This window comes from Sparus aurata, chromosome 22 (assembly GCF_900880675.1).
Source record: "Sparus aurata chromosome 22, fSpaAur1.1, whole genome shotgun sequence".
NCBI lineage: Eukaryota > Metazoa > Chordata > Actinopteri > Spariformes > Sparidae > Sparus > Sparus aurata.
This window is the reverse complement of record NC_044208.1, coordinates 20,537,586-20,553,865: the sequence shown is the minus strand read 5'-3', so window position 1 is coordinate 20,553,865 and position 16,280 is coordinate 20,537,586. Positions and strand designations below refer to the sequence as shown.

Below are 16,280 nucleotides of genomic sequence, written 5' to 3'. Positions count from 1 at the left end.
AATCTCAATAATAATTGATAAAATGGTTGTCTACACATAAGTGCTGTATCGTAGGCAACACATAACAGATATCAGTAAAGTTGTACATCTGAATACACCTTTGTAGATTCTTTTACACATTTGCAATGTGTTCACACACACACACGCACACACACACACACACACACACACACACACACACACAGATTGTAATAAAGGACTATACAAATTTTTCAATTATCTATTGTTATTTATTGATTAATTTAGGTTTATTTGTGGTACGGAGCCCCCTGAGAGTAAAAGTGAGAAGTTTTTGAGTGGAAACCAGAGCACCTGGAGGAAACCAACGTGTACAGAAAGAGGTCAGTGTGTTTGATACATATATTGTGAGGGGACACAAAAGTAGTTCTAAAAGAATTCTGGCCATGACATTTAGGGGGGTCCATAGCTCCGTACATTTTTTTAAGTTACTATCTATTTTATTAATTTTATCAATTAATTATTATAAATATTAAACTAGCTAATGCAGGTGTTAAGCATTGGTTGCCAATTGGTGTGTTTGATCCAGAATAACACAGCTCAGAGGGAATGAAAGGATACAAGTTTTGCGAGGGAACACCCAAAAAGATTGACTACCTCTTGATCTATAAGAGGTAATCAATCTTTTTGTGTGATGATGTCCCCGACAGGAGCAGCAGAAGACCAGGGGAGAGGCTGAAGAGGTTGGTGTGTTTTATCCACAATAACTCAGCTCAGAAGGAACAGAAGGATAAAAGTATTGCGAAGGAACACAAAAGTAGTGATAAAAGAATTCCCACAATGACCCTTAGGTGGCTCCTAGGCTCTGTACTCCCCCCCCTATACATGCTTATTTATGCTGGTGTTGAACATTGGCTATTAAGAATTGCCAAGTAACCTGCGCTGCATGTCTTAGGAGTGTGGGGAAACCGGAGCACCCGGAGGAAACCACACATACACTTAATCGTGCTAACCACTACATCATCATGCCACCCTGTTTGCCTTTTGATTTCTCATTATGGTCTCCTTTGCAGTCCTCAGGATCCTCTCCAGGGGTAGTCAATCTTTTTGTGTGACGATGTCCCCCCGACAGGCACAGAAGACAAGGAGAGAGGCTGAAGAGGTTGGTGTGTTTGTTCCACAATAACACAGCTCAGAAGGAATGAAAAGATACAAGTTTTGCGAGGGAACACCCAAAAAGATTGACTACCTCTTGATCTATAAGACGTAGTTAATCTTTTTGGGTGACGATGTCCCCACGACAAGAGCAGCAGAAGACCAGGAGAGAGGCTGAAGAGGTTGGTGTGTTTGATCCACAATAACACAGCTCAGAAGGAACACAAGGATACAAGTTTTGCAAGGGAACACCCAAAAAGATTGACTACCTCTTGTAGTTGGAAGTAGTCAATCTTTTTGGGAGACGATGTCCCAGACAGGAACAGCAGAAGACCAGGAGAGAGGCTGAAGAGGTTGGTGTGTTTGATCCACAATAACTCAGCTCAGAAGGAACAGAAGGATACAAGTATTGTGAGGGAACACAAAAGTAGTGATAAAATAATTCTCGCCATGACCCTTAGGTGGCTCCTAGGCTCTGTACTTTTTTTTTCTCCCCTATACATGCTAACTTATGCTAGTGTTGAACATTGGCTATTAAGAATTGCCAAGTAACCTGCGCTGCATGTCTTAGGAGTGTGGGGGAACCGGAGCACCCGGAGGAAACCACACATACACTTAATCGTGCTAACCACTACATCATCATGCCGCCCTGTTTGCCTTTTGATTTCTCATCAGGGACTTCTTTGCAGTCCTCAGGATCCTCTCCAGGGGTTGTCAATCTTTTCGTGTGATGATGTCCCTGACAGGAGCAGAAGACCAGGAGAGAGGCTGAAGAGGTTGGTGTGTTTGTTCCACAATAACACAGCTCAGAAGGAATGAAAAGATACAAGTTTTGCGAGGGAACACCCAAAAAGATTGACTACCTCTTGATCTATCAGAAGTAGTCAATCTTTTTGGTTGACGATGTCCCAACGACAGGAGCAGCAGAAGACCAGGACAGAGGCTGAAGAAGTTGGTGTGTTTGAACCACAATAACACAGCTCAGAAGGAACCAAAGGATACAAGTTTTGCGAGGGAACACCCAAAAAAATTGACTACCTCTTGAAGTATAAGAGGTAGTCAATCTTTTTGGGTGACAATGTCCCAGACATCAGAAGGAACAGAAGGATAAAAGTTTTGCGAAGGAACACAAAAGTAGTGATAAAAGAATTCTCGCCATGACCCTTAGGGGGCTCCTAGGCTCTGTACTTTTTTTTTTTCCCCCTATACATGCTAACTTATGCTGGTGTTGAACATTGGCTAATTAAGAATTGCCAAGTAACCTGCGCTGCATGTCTTAGGAGTGTGGGGGAACCGGAGCACCCGGAGGAAACCACACATACACTTAATCGTGCTAACCACTACATCATCACGCCGCCCTATTTGCCATCCGATTTCTCTTCATGTCCTTCTTCGCAGTCCTCTGGACCTTCTCCAGGGGTAGTCAATCTTTTTTTGTGGAAGGAGTAAAAGTGATGTGCCTTCCTCTGTTCCTGGCAGGTTCTGGGGGAGGAGGTTTTGAGAAATAAGCTGGTGCTGGTGAAATTTCCAAAAATCCTCCCTTCCCGTGTAGGAGGGGTTCTGTGGGATCAGGTAGAGAGATATTGGGTGATCTGTTCTTGTGTGGGGAACAATCTGGAGCAATAGTGAGATTAGTTCTGCCGGTGCTGGTTAGTTCAAGTGCTCTGGGAGGAGGTGGAGTAACGCAAGTTCCTCTGATCCTGGGCAGGAAAGGCTCTGTGGAAGGAGCTGGAGTGACACGCGTTCCTCTGTTCCTGAGTGGGGCAGGTTCTCGGGGAGGAGCTGGAGTGAGAGGCACTCGTCTGTTCCTGAGTGCGGAAGTTTCTAGGGGAGAAGCTGGAGTGAGAAACACACCTCTGTTCCTGAGTGGGGCAGGTTCTCGGGGAGGAGCTGGAGTGAGACGCACTCCTCTGTTTCTGATTGGGGCAGGTTCTAGGGTAAGAGGTTTTGAAATTTCAAAAATTCCTCTCTCCCCGGGTGGGAGGGTTTCTGTGGGATAAGGTAGAGGGATAATGGCTAATCTGACCCTGTGTAGGGAATGATCTGGGACATGAGCAATAGTGAGATGAGTTCCCTTGATGCTGACTTGTACAAATGCTCGGTGAGCAGGTACAGCAACAGGTCGTCCTCTGTTCCTGGGCGGGGCGGGTTTTGGGGGAGGAGCTGGAGTGACACAAGTTCCTCTTTTCTTGAGTGGGGCAGGTTCTGGGGGAGGAGGTGGTGCGACACAAGTTCCCCTTTTCCTGAGTGGGGCAGGTTCTTGGGGAGGAGGTGGTGCGATACAAGTACCTCTGATCGTTAAAATGTCAGGTTCTGTAGGGGGAGCGGGCTTGATATGCATTCCTCTGTTCCCGAGTGGGGCAGGTTCTGGGGGAGGAGGTGGTGTGACACAAGTTCCTCTTTTCCTGAGTTGGGCAGGTTCTGGGGGAGGAGGTGGTGCGACAAAAGTTCCTCTGATCATGATATTGTCAGGTTCTATAGGGGGAGTGGGCTTGATATGCATTCCTCTGTTCCTGAGTGGGGCAGGTTCTGGGGGAGGAGGTGGCATTTCAAAAATTCCTCTCTTCCCGCATGCGAGGGGCTCTGTGGGAGCAGGTAGAGGGATAAAGGTGTCTCTGATCCTGTGATTGGAAATCTCTCGGGGAGGAGGGAGAGTGAGAGGTGTAGTGACAAAAATTCCTCTGTTCCTGGGTGGGGTAAGGTCTACAGGAGGAGGTGGAGGCTGGGGTAAAGGGACAGGGTCCTGCTTGGTGGAATGTCCTATTCTTTTCAGCACAGCATTGCTCCGTCTTCGGTCCGTGGCACTCAATGTCAGTGGTTGTTGGATCAAAGCCTCCATCCTAATTGCCTGTAGGTCCTGTGATGAAAAAGTAATTTAAATGGTGAGTTCAGATACATTCTAAAATAACAATACAGTATTTGAGTGGTTTACTTTAATTGGTTTGTTTGAAGTGAATTATTTTTATGTGTAACACCTGAATTATAAACACTTATGTAAAAGTTTCCCTTTACTATATATTAAATAATTGAAAAAATATAAGTTTTATGTCTAATTTCCTTGAGTGTATAAGCAGAGAGAAAGTTTAAGGAATAAAACAGCTGGTCATACTTACCTTGGGCCTTGTCGTTCTCTCAAATGGTGTATACAAGTCCATGAGTTCAGTAAAGTTTCACTAAGTTCAACCAACAAATACGAAAAACCAGGTACTTTTTCCAAAACTGGTCTGTGTGTCTGCTAGCTGCTGGGTCTACGAGATGTGTAGAAGGTGTGTTATGTATACTTTATATCTCCCCTTGTTAAGATTCTCAAATAGAATTCAACAAGCGCTTTGATCACATTAGATGAAAGCATGAAAGTACGGATGGGCGGGGCGTTTCCGTATTACCGCTGACGCCTCTGTTGCCACGGCAACTTGATCGCTTCCGCTTTCGTCAGAGTGGCGAATAAAAACAACATTTACATTTACATTTAGGGCATTTAGCGGATGCTTTGGTCCTTATCGTAACTTACAGTAAGTGCATTTGTCACAAGAAATAAGCCACAACATATCACCGTCGATAAAGTCAGAAAGAAACACAGTTTATTCAATTATTTAGTCTGTCATAGCGATGGGTCGCCAGCTAGGCTTCCCGAGTGAGATACGGTCTGTGGTGATAACTCATTATGTGCTTACGTGTCTTACAAACGGCGGCTGTTAACAAGTGGTTAAATGGGACTACGGAAGTTGTCACGGACATTATTTATTTAACTTTGTCTTATTTTATTCATTCCCCCCACCACCATTATTTCTGTTCTTCAATGATTTGCTTTTCTAATTATTTAGCTATAAATGACATTGTAAACTGTGTTTTTTAAAAGTGCTACATAAATAAAGTTTTTTATTATGATATTATTATTATTATTATCAAACGTCATCATGCCGGACGCAGAGAATCTTTTCCCTTTTTGAAAAATCCCCAATTTAAGTTTTTTGTCATCTTCTTCAGACAGGGAGTTTAACTTTAAATGAGTGTATGGAGAAATATATAAATAATAAACTATTTTCTGTTTTTACATGCCAGATATCAAATTCAAAAGTTAGATTTACAGATTGGCATATTCAAAACTGATCTGATGCACCACACAGATTCACTTGAGCTGACCTGATTAAAAACCAAACCAAACTTTATTTTATTTCAATTCCCCATTAACTGTGCCTTACTTTTAATTTTAATTGTTTGCTGTGTTGTTTGCCTCTCTGTATCTGTTTATCACACAAGGTGCTCCCATGTCTCTGCGTTCGTAATACTTTCACCAGTTTATTCACCTCAAATCTCTCAAGCTGGAGAAAATCTCTTTCTCAAGAAATCCTGATGTCATTCCAGCACAGATGATCATGTTTTGAAGTAAGAGTAAAAATGAAGATATGAGATGTATATGTGAGATAAAAAAAGATCATGATTATAAGAAAAAAAAGTCCAAATTGTGAGAGAAAAGTCAAAATTGTGCTATAAAAAGTTAAAATTATGAGATAAAAGTTGAAGTTATTAAATCAAAGGAGAAATTTTGAGATAAAAAATCAAAACTATAATATAAAAAGTCTAAGTTATTACATAAAAACTCATTAGGCAAAAAAGTAACAGATATGAGGTTAAAGTCTAAATATGAGGTGAAAAAGCAAACATTTCTGTTTTTATCTCAAGGTTATGACTTATGACTGTTTTAGGTGTGTCACCGCATGACTTTACTTAAACCACTGAAAGACATTCATCATGCCAGAGCTTCTGTTTTTATTGTTGACATTTACAGAATTGAATGTGTGAGTACAGCGTTTATACAGAAAGCCCACGTATCCATACATCACACTGACATACAACACATCTCCTCACACTATGTTCAGGTCAAAGCCATGATAAAGCCTGGGCCACAGGTGCACTGGGCAGAACACTCAGTCGCTCCAGGAACAAGTTGATGGACTCAGTAGATGTTCAGTGATGTGTCAGGGAGCACGTGTGGTAGTGTCACCAGAGGGGTGAGTACCTGAAAGGGGACAGCTGGAGGAAGAAACCAGGGCGAATTCAGGATTGTCTGAAGCGAATCTTAAGTCTGAAATTAAAAAAAATCTGAGCATGTACATTTCAGTTACAACTGTCTTCATCTAAAGTCATTTATACTTCAGTTGCTGTTTTTTGTTTTTGTTATTGAACTCATTCTGGACTGTCCGTCTTTTGTTTGGTGATGTTTGCTGAAAGAGCGAAAATAGGAACATGATCACTAGTTTCGTGGTGGAACAGTGTCAGCAGCACCATGTTGGTCCTGAGCTTAAGTATTTCAAGTGGAGTCCGTCGCAGCCACGAGAAAGTGACTGCAACCTTCGATGAACTGAGACCTACTTAGCAGCTTGTATTAAAAAAGAGGTTATTTAAAACTGAGAGTTTTGTCTGGTTGGGGGTTGGTTTGTATGATGTCTGGGTGATGATTTAAGTGTTTTTTGAGGTGCAGTGTCTCTGTTAAACACTTGGGAGTTCTCTGTTTCATGTTGATACTTCTTCTTGTTATATTGGTGAGTTTTTTCAATACAAAAGCAAAAGTTTTCTCATAAAAACGACGGATTAACTTATCATAAATGTAGTAGAAAACGGCAGACAAAACATGTAAATAACTTAATCAGTGTTGAAGAAAATAACAAAACTGACATCACCGCATCATAGACAACTGACATCTTTGTGTATCTGGGATGCTGATTCTTGCGCGTCAAGTAATAAAACTGTTTTTTTTTTCTCTTTGTGAAAGCAATACATAGGTCAGTAGGGAGCCCTGGAGTGGCCTTCGTGAGAAAAAGTATTCATATAGCATATCAAGGTCACATATTAATACACCGAGGGCTTCAATGTGCACAAGATACAATTTGCTCCCATGTTGTGGTGAATTTGTGGGTTTTCAGGGACACAAAGCAAGAATATAAACTCTGATACATCTTGAAATCACAGTTTATTGTCTGAAGCCTCACTTATAATTGGTGGGAGTTTAAAGTTTATTAATGTTTTTTTTGCCACACATCCACAATACTCCTGCAGGCACATTCTGCACAGATGAACATTGAATGAAAAAAAAAAAAAAAAAAAAAAGGAAAAAAAAACAACAACCCAAGTCTTGCGATGACATGACAATGAAATGCGATTCATGACAATTTGTGAGCTGTCAATCTAAATTCATCTTCGCTTTGATAGGTTGGACTTGCTCTGACGGGCCCGTGGAGTTAATACTGAGGATTTACAAGATTTTCCATTTTCCCCCTCTCAAATCTATTTTCTGCTCCGAGAGAAGAGCGACAATCCGCTCCTGACAGATGTTGCCCATCATTGATAGCAGCATATCAATTGATTATCTCACTCCTTCACAGTTCTGCAAGATCTCAGGGAGTAATAGAATTAAAACCTCATATCTATATCTTTATATCTATCTTTGGTGGTTAGACTACAGCAAAATCAGACACAGAGCACATTTTTTCTGCCTTAGAGAGTTTTCTTTTTGCATGGGGCGAACTGGTGCAGTATAAAATAACACTTACTCTCTCACAACTTAAGTTAATCGTCACTGACAAAAATCAGAAACTTCTCACTGTTGGAGATGATTTTCGAGTCACCATATAGTGTTATGTAAACCAGCGCCACCAGGGGCAGGGTTTTCAAAGTTAGAGACCGTGGTGCCTCCTCTCAGACGAAGTTTGGTCTTGCTTAGTTTTGCTCAATTCCTGGATTCCCATGGAGTCATGATTGTGTTATTTGAACACGTGGACGTTCAACAATTGAGCCAAGGCAGCCTAATGTTGCTTTTTGACAAAAATTCAGATGACACCGAGTACATAAAAAGGTCCGTCTGAAGGCTTTTATTAGCTTCTGACTGTGGGAAAGTCAGGATAATCACACATTCGATAACTAGTGTAATATTTTTCACTTTCATTCACGGAGCCCTTGGAGGAGGCTGACCGTCCGCTTTGAAAACCTCTGCGTTGGGGTGATGACGATGGCTGAAGAGGTGTGAACAAATATGTAATGAATGAAATACTGAGACAAGGGGTTTGTGTTTTATTCTTCAAGTTGATGGCTAATACAGAGAGCCGACACTGAATCGGGGTAAAATCGAGTTGGGACAATGACAGAGCAATAGGTTCAAAGGTGTGTGCGTGTGGGTGTAGGGGGGAGTTCGGGATGGAGTGGTTTCACAGATTTTCGCATCTGGAGTGCTTGCGTTTCATTGTGTGTGTGTGTGTGTGTGTGTGTGTGTGTGTGTGTGTGTGTGTGTCTAAGTGTGTGCAGCTGTATATCAGTGTGTCAGAGTTCGGTGCCCACGGCTTCAGAGAAAAAAAGGATTTTGTGAGAAGCACAAGGCCGGGGGGAGGTTATGGCCACAGGGAGAAGACGGAGCACCAGGCTCCTTTGTTCTCTGCTCTTGGTTTTGTCACTAGTCCAGCTGTTAGCCAGAGGTTTAGTGGAGTGAGACTCTACGCCAGGGAGCGCTGACGAGGCTTAATCCTTGGATAGAGCTGTGGAGGAAACAGAAAGAGAGAAAGGAGAAATGTTTAAAAAAGACTTATTCTACTTCATCAGGTTTGTTATTGTTTACTTCGTCATGACATCATTAGTACAGTCATTGATTATGGGTTTTTTTTACTTGGCAATTCCTAATTGCACTCCACGACTCAAGCGGCACAATAAGATGGATTAGAAGTATTACAGATAGCTTCGAGAGCAGCGCTGTGCACTCTGGCCCCCTGTACTGCGGGTAACCATGGTAACAAGTAAATAAAAGGCTGACGGAGAAACACAGCTGACTCAGCTCGCGTCTTGGTTTTGATTGGCTGTTGGTCCGGTACACGGGACATCACACGCTGTGCGTGCTCGGCTCCGCTCGGAACACCCCACACACTACAGGATTTCTAGTCGCAAATATTAAGCATGTTCATTATTTACGATCTCTCCTTCCGACGCCTTCCGAGAGGATCTGACCGGACAAAATCACTCTTAACACACCCCACACCACAAGAAAATCAGACACATTGTCCTTTGCAAACATCAGATAATCGGGCCTTTGCTGGCTTTGATCATAAGGGGGAAATCGGGACAAAAATCGGCCCGATTATCCTGTAGTGTGTACCCCCCTTTACTAATATTATCATTCTTTTTCTAACCAAAATGTCTTCATGTCATCAACTAATAATTTGTCAGAATCCTAACAAATTCAAGAGAGAAGAGCAACAACAATCATAACCATCCATGCAGAAATGAGCCACTTATCAAAAGCAGTTTTTAGATTTATGAATCAACTTATCAGCTATACAGTCATTAATGTAGAGAAACTAATCAGATCCAGTAGGGGAAATGCTTTGCCTACACTACGGTGAAAACATTATATTATATATGTTTTAAGCCCTTTTGCTGACATATCTTCTTTTAGACTAGATAGATAGATAGATAGATAGATAGATAGATAGATAGATAGATAGATAGATAGACAGAATTACTTTAATGATCCCAGACTGGGAAATTATTTAGACTATATTATTCCAGTCTAAATTTTTAGAATGGAAAGGTCCAAAATACACATTTATGTTACCTACTGTCATATCTATTATTTCAACCATTTTACCATTTTTTTGTTTAAAAATACATGGAATTAGACAGTACATATGTTTGAAGTCCGTTTTCTCAATGTCTGGGTTTGTTCATATATCATTCATAGCCTGATTTCTATAACATTTAGTTGCAGAAATCTTGGCGAAAATGTATTTGTTTATTAGCTGATGACGGTATCTTATGATTTATGGAGTGATAAAACACCATACCCACAATTTTGTATGTGAAAAGCTTTGACTTCAACATGTGAACAAAATTAAACACGAGCCTGGTTTCATCAAATGTTCATATATCTGTTCTGGTAATGTAAGTAGGTTTAAAAAAGGGCCCTGATTTCCATATTCAAAAGCTAAATATCAGCAAACTTGTGGTACAAAAAATAATTGTCTTAATGTAAAAAGTCAACTGCAGGATGTTGCGTAGTGGTATCTATTAGTAATTTCTTTTACTCTATTCACTGTCGCGTTTCCCATTTGGATGAACCCACGGCTGAGCTGATCCTGCTGAAATGAAAGGTAAAGTATTTTTTATTTACCCCCAGCAGGTTGCGGGGCACGTAGCCCTCATTGTCCTCAAGTCGCGCCCACCACCACTCGGTCTCACTGTCGTCCTGTCGTCGGAGAATAGTGATGGCGTCCCCCTCGCTGAACACCAGCTCGTCCTGGTTCTGAGCTTTGTAATCCCACAGAGCGTACACTGTACCCTTGTTCATTACACCCAACTTCTCCTGAACGCCTGCATAAGAGACCAAAACAGACGGTCATTATTACACATATAATTGATCAAATACAAACAACTTACAGTGTGTTGTTTGACAAAACTTGTCAAATAGTCCTGTTGGAATCACATTTGTACACACTGGACAACCATCTGTTTCTCACCGTATAGAAACTGGGAGCACTGGATGTAGCCCTCTTCCATTTCCTCACACTTATCCGCAGCAGTTTCCACATCGCTTATGGTGCTGGCAAAGATGGCGGCCCCTGACTCGACCAACAACTTGCAGAGATGGACACTGTTGCAGGAGGCGGCGCAGTGAAGCGGAGTCCTGTTTCAAACACAAATATATGCAAATGTGAAAGAATACAACTTTAGGAGATCACGCAGAATAAAATTTGTGTCACCGTCTCACCATCCATCACTGTCTGCAGCGTTGACGTTCACACCAAAATCCAGCAGGAACTTGACGATGTGGTGATGCCCCGCACACACTGCGTTGTGCAGTGGTGTGATGCCCTCATCGTTGGGAGTGCTGGGATTCTCCACCTGGAAAAAAGAGGGACCCAAATGAAATCACAAGTGCTTATCTTAAAACCAAATATATATAAATTAAATTATACTCACAGAGTTGCGACATACCTCATAGATAATCCTCTGGACGAGGTCAAACTCTCCCTCTAGTGAGGCGTCGAGCAGGAGGGCCAGAGGGTTGAACTTCACCCTGAAGCCGTGGCCGGTGCGCTCAGAGTTTGGCTTTTTCAGGTTTGTGCGCTTCTCCTGTAGCAAAAAAGAGAAAGAGATATGAGTAGCACCTTTCTTCTTTAAAAATGTAACTCTTTTATAAATCTGTGTATGTGCTTCTCTCACCAGGGGCTGTGAGACCCCTGTGCCACTCTCTTCCGGCGTGGTGACCTCCGGCACAGGGCTGGGTAGCAACGCCTCAGAGCTTCCCAAGATGTTGTTGTTGTCATCGTCCTCCGGCCCCTCTGCCTCTGCAGGATCCTCCAGCCCTTCTGGTGGCGAGGGCAGAGGCTCGTTGTCATTGGCGTCAGTAGAAGGAGGTGGAGCCTCGGAGCCCAGCTCCTCCACCCCCGGTGGTGGCGGTAGCTGGGTCTCAGAGGGGGGGTTGCCGTTGTCTGTATCAGCCACAGAGTCGCCTCCCAGATATCCCGGAGGAGGAGCTGGCTGATAAAACGGCGTTCCGTTACCTGCGCCGTTGCCACCTCCTGATCCACCGACTCCATTGCCTTCTATGCCTCCTGCGAGAGTGTTGAATCTCTGGTAGAGCAGTTTCTGGATGTTGGGTCCACTCGGGCCCTCTGGTTCTGTGATGGAGCTGCGCTTCTTGAGTGGTCTGGGTGCGTTGGCCAGCTTTTTACGGAGCACCTCGAGGTCGGCGTCACTTTGGTAGCGCAGAGGGGAGTGTACCATCGGCGTTAGCTTCGTAGGGCTGAGTGGTCGCGGGATGTTCTCCACGCTGGGAGGAGGTGCTGAGGGCTCTGCGTGCTGGAAAAAGTCGTGCTCATCAAATTCTCCGTCAAAAGTGTCCTCACCGCCGGGTGGGCCTTGGAGCAATGGGAAAGCCCCTCCCGCCTGGACGAAAGGCAGGGGCGAGGGGGGTGTGGAGCTGGGGGGGAGGACAGGCTTCCCATATACTGGAGACAAACAAGACAGTGTGGAATTAAATAGAAGTGCAACGGCATCATCATTATTTCCATTAATCCACCCATAACATATTTTTTCAATCAACTGATTCGTCAGCAGTCTAAAATATCAACGTGTTCAAGAGACCAGGTTGACAGGTTGTTTTTTTCTCATGGTCCAAAACCTAAAGGCATTCGATTTACAATGAGATCAATCAGAGAAAAATAGGAAACTCTCATAATTGATGCTGCAACAAGTTAATATTTGGTATTTTCTTTTGTGCACTGCCAAACACATGTACAAGTAAACACATTTTTTTTTTGGTTACGTTAGACTATTAGTGTGTAACTATGCCCATTTATCTCCTTAAAGTGTCAACCATAAAGTCTCAAAGATTAATTGACTTATTCCGTCAGCACTGACATCATTTGAGATGTCTATCTGCTGGAGTGTTTATTTAAGTCTCATGGGCCAAATGACATTTTATACATTTTCTTCATCTAAATTGGATCTACTAAGTGGCAGCAACACTGAAAGAGACGTAATAAAGAACCTAAAGCATGATTAACCACTGATCTCCACAATCATCACACACAGCTCTTACCTGCTTTGAGAGCAGGCTTGAGTGGCTGGCTCTTTGGCGCTGCCTGCTGGAGGTACATGTGATAAATGGAGCTGGAGTTCATGGTAGGTGGGCCCTTTCGTGGCGACTGAGGCCGCGATCCTCTGTCTGGAATGAAGGGGCGCACTGCCACAGCTGGTGGGGGATCCAGTCGCTCGCTCAGCCCGGGCGGGAAAAGCGGCACGTTAGGCTGGAAGGTGGGGCTTGGCGGCACTGAGATTCGCTGCTGGATCTGCTGGGACGACGAGCCTGTGGAAGGTGGGACGCGGGGCCAAGCAGGAGCTGGTGGGTTTGGGAGCGGGCGTAGAGGAGGCGGTGCATCCTTGCGGCGCTCCAAGGAGCTGGCAGAGTTTGCATGGGTGAGGTGGGAGCCATAGGGAGGCGGCTGTGGCTTGGATATGGAGGGGGAGGACACGGCCATTTTGGAGTCTAGCACCTGCAAATTTGCATTGAAATTATTATTTGGCCATTGTGACAATTTATCTAACACAATCTGAAACATAAATTTTTTTTAATGGATGTGACATATCAGGAGGTTAGGGACATCTTTGCATATACCGGAATTAGAACAAGGACGAACCTTTTCAGCACTTGGAGTGACGGGGGAGCCTGAGGTAGGGCTCTTGCCCTGGGTATCAGTCCCTGAGTCTCGTCTCTCAGGAGGCTTTAGAGAAGTGTTGGTCTTGCCAACAGTAGGCCAACCAGTGTCATTAGCTAGGAAGCAAACAGGACACAGTCAGTGTGTTGCAGAAGAGAAAGAAGAATGAATGAGATGGTACGAGAGGCATAAGCTACTTTTACAACTCAGGGTAGTGACTAATGTCCACCAAAGCTAGGTCCAAATGGTACCATTTTCTTATATATTTTTTTAAGAAATGGGTCACTTTGTGTGGTTGACCGCATCAAGTGGAATATTAGAGAAAAAACACATGTATCTGTACCATTTTGACCAAGGATTGGTATTAAATGGAGGGTTCAGGATTTTGAGAAGCCTATCCTATTAACCAGACACCATTAAGAGACATTCAAACAGAATCCCTGTTGTCTTTTTGTCAAAAGTGAATTCAAGATCTTTAACATGTACAAGCAAAGATTATGGAAGAAACCTGCAGTTATGTATTTTCATAACTTATACTGCCACAACTGACAAAACTCATGGAAGTAAATCAACTGTCTTTAGTGATATGGCTTCATGTGCCATTACCTTTAACACTGACAGTAAATACATTGGCCTAGGGACAAGCAATAAGAAATAGACTGCTCTTGCAACAGACAGAAAGACACCGCAGAGTAAATTCAGGAGGAGCTGGTGATCAATAGGACAAAAATCCTGAGCCTTCTCTTCACAGTAATGATGACAATGAATGTATCCGCATTAGTATTTTGCTATTGTGTACTTGTATGTCGTTGTGTAACATTTAGTTTAGTTACATTTAGTTAATAGTATATTTAAAGTCATATAATGTTTGTCTCCAAGATTAAACTAACTACTTTAAATATATTTATGTGCAAAACAAAAAAATGTATCTAGACTGATAGACTGCAAGGACAGGATGAAGAGAGAGGAAACAGAAAAGGAAGACACAAAAAAACAAAAGCAATAGTTGTGGTACGATTCAGTAGGATTTTGTTTGCGATCTGCTGAATACCTACGGTCACCTTCTTTAAAGCACCTTTAAATGTGGAATCACCAGAGATGAATACAGTAATACTAAGATTCTATCAGTTCTATCAACACTAAGTCTAAAATGAAAACAGTTTGTCAGCTGCTAAGTGAATCTAGCCAAGTTGATTTTCTTGTTTATGTTAAGTGTTAAACAACTACAGAATGATTCTCACGGGCAGCTTGGTTGTTGTGAGAACATGTTGTGAAGGTTAAGTTAGGCAGGGTGGGAATGTTATGAAATTAGCACAAAGCTCCCAAATACTTTGGACTGCTTTGCATGTGTAAATTAACGAGGCACTCAACTCATTGAACCCTCTCAGAGATGTAAAGCACACACAGGATCAGCAGCGGTTTGTTGGACACCTGCTTCATATGAGACATGATGTCAGCTGTGGTTAAGAGTGTAAAACGCCTGCAGATGGCAGCAAAGTGTTTCAAGATTTGCCATTCCACAGAGGAAACATCAACATGTTCTTTTAAGAAGAACTGGTTCAGTGCTCTACGGGCAAGAGAGCTTAATGATGCCAAACAAGGGCCGTGTTAAGACCTGCTATTACGATCCGTCCTGAGGGGCCTGATCATAAGTGGACAGCTGTAAATACAGGTGTGAATAGAGTCGGACATGACAACATAAGACCACATTCTTTAAGTAGCGTGTGAGTAGTAATGCCTTACCACAAAAAAGGGGGTTGTAGAGTTAGGAGAAACTTAATAAACTTCTTGACATGGTTACGACAATTAAAACAAATTATACCTGCCTTCTTGTATATTTGACATTCACTTGTTTCTTTCCTTGTAAAAAGTGTGAGTTTGTCGCGGCATCACTATGCCAGCATGTCTGTTTCTGCTGCGACTTACCTGGCAACATTTCACTCTTAACACTTATAACATTATTGACAGTAAAGATGTCATATTTTACAAATTCTGTATACAGTAACCAATATAGGCTACGCCTTGGACAAATTTCCCAGACCCCTTTGAGAAATGGCTTGATTTCTTGATTCCCTTCTTGTAAATTTGGCTAACGTTATAAATCAACTTCTTTCTTCTTTGTGTGAGAAACAGTGTGTCCTTTTGTCATCATGTACATGTTTATTTGTACATAAAGCGAGGAAGTGAGATCTGATCACAAGAGGTCAGTCAACATGACAAGAGCTGTTCACCTGTGATCTGAGCACTCAGGACAGACGTAATACCAGGTATGAAAAGGCTTAAGGATGCATTCATCAGTCTGCGACTGTTTGAGTTAACCAGGCACAGACTTTAATCTCAACCTCAAATCCCCCAGCTGTGCATCTAAGCTTTGATTTAAATATAAATTGAAGATTAGAGTTTAGGGGCCTCATGGCGTGACTGGGCAATTTTAATAATCTAAAATTCCTGGCCAATTAAACTGACTATGATAAGAATGATAAGGGTGCCGTGTTGAGGAAAAGCTCCAGTGCATGAGGATCCTGTGTTACATTCGAGAGAGAAGGTTCAGGACGTGCCACCCTGCTGCTCATGCAGCACTGTGCACTCACGGGACGTGCCGTCAGAGCCAGTGGAGGCTCCTGTGCCCGGGTGTGATTCTGGAAGGGACGGGGCTACTGGATCCACAACGATGTCTAAATCAGACACCTTCCAAGGGCCGGGAGGCTTTCGCACACCGTCTGCCCCGGGAAGAGTTGACCCCAACCCCACACACCCATTGAAACAGAGACATTACAAAGACGGAACAGCATAGACACATGAGAGAGGGAAGAAAAAAAGGAAGGGAATCACAGTATACACAACACAAGGAGAGAGGAAGGTTAGAGAGGAAGGAAAACAATCACAGAAATCAAGTCCAGGTGGAGAATACAGGTAGGAAGGAAACAGCAACAGTGGAGACCAAGGCGGGAATTACAGTCACAAGCT

General features: G+C 42.9%; 2 protein-coding genes across 9 annotated transcripts in view; both read right to left on the bottom strand.

The window, feature by feature from the left end:
• Positions 1 to 208: 208 nt before the first annotated feature.
• Positions 209 to 4,398, bottom strand: LOC115573901 (formin-like protein 5). Its single transcript, XM_030404983.1, has 2 exons — positions 4,227 to 4,398; positions 209 to 3,970 (listed from the first exon to the last, which is right to left on the bottom strand). The coding sequence occupies exons 1-2, from the start codon at positions 4,266 to 4,268 to the stop codon at positions 2,537 to 2,539; spliced, it is 1,476 nt and encodes a 491-aa protein (XP_030260843.1). The 5' UTR covers positions 4,269 to 4,398; the 3' UTR covers positions 209 to 2,536.
• Positions 4,399 to 5,863: 1,465 nt separating this feature from the next.
• ppp1r13bb (protein phosphatase 1, regulatory subunit 13Bb) overlaps positions 5,864 to 16,280 on the bottom strand; it is a 30,842-nt gene continuing 20,425 nt past the window's right edge. For 3 of the 8 annotated variants that reach the window (XM_030405225.1, XM_030405227.1, XM_030405228.1), the window contains 9 exons: positions 15,905 to 16,033; positions 13,296 to 13,429; positions 12,698 to 13,151; positions 11,317 to 12,104; positions 11,074 to 11,226; positions 10,862 to 10,995; positions 10,611 to 10,777; positions 10,265 to 10,464; positions 5,864 to 8,639 (listed from right to left, as the gene is read on the bottom strand). In XM_030405225.1, coding sequence (XP_030261085.1) covers positions 8,598 to 8,639; positions 10,265 to 10,464; positions 10,611 to 10,777; positions 10,862 to 10,995; positions 11,074 to 11,226; positions 11,317 to 12,104; positions 12,698 to 13,151; positions 13,296 to 13,429; positions 15,905 to 16,033 — 2,201 coding nt within the window. In that variant the 3' untranslated portion in view covers positions 5,864 to 8,597. The remainder of the gene's footprint in view (positions 8,640 to 10,264; positions 10,465 to 10,610; positions 10,778 to 10,861; positions 10,996 to 11,073; positions 11,227 to 11,316; positions 12,105 to 12,697; positions 13,152 to 13,295; positions 13,430 to 15,904; positions 16,034 to 16,280) is intronic. The other 5 variants (XM_030405226.1, XM_030405232.1, XM_030405229.1 and 2 more) reach the window with 3 other exon arrangements.

Bases quoted from the DNA above. Each gene is read 5' to 3' on its own strand.
- LOC115573901 (XM_030404983.1), bottom strand. From the start codon at position 4,268: ATGGACTTGTATACACCATTTGAGAGAACGACAAGGCCCAAG. The intron at 3,971-4,226 runs GTAAGTATGACC...TTTTCATCACAG, and splicing joins AGAGAACGACAAGGCCCAAG to GACCTACAGGCAATTAGGAT.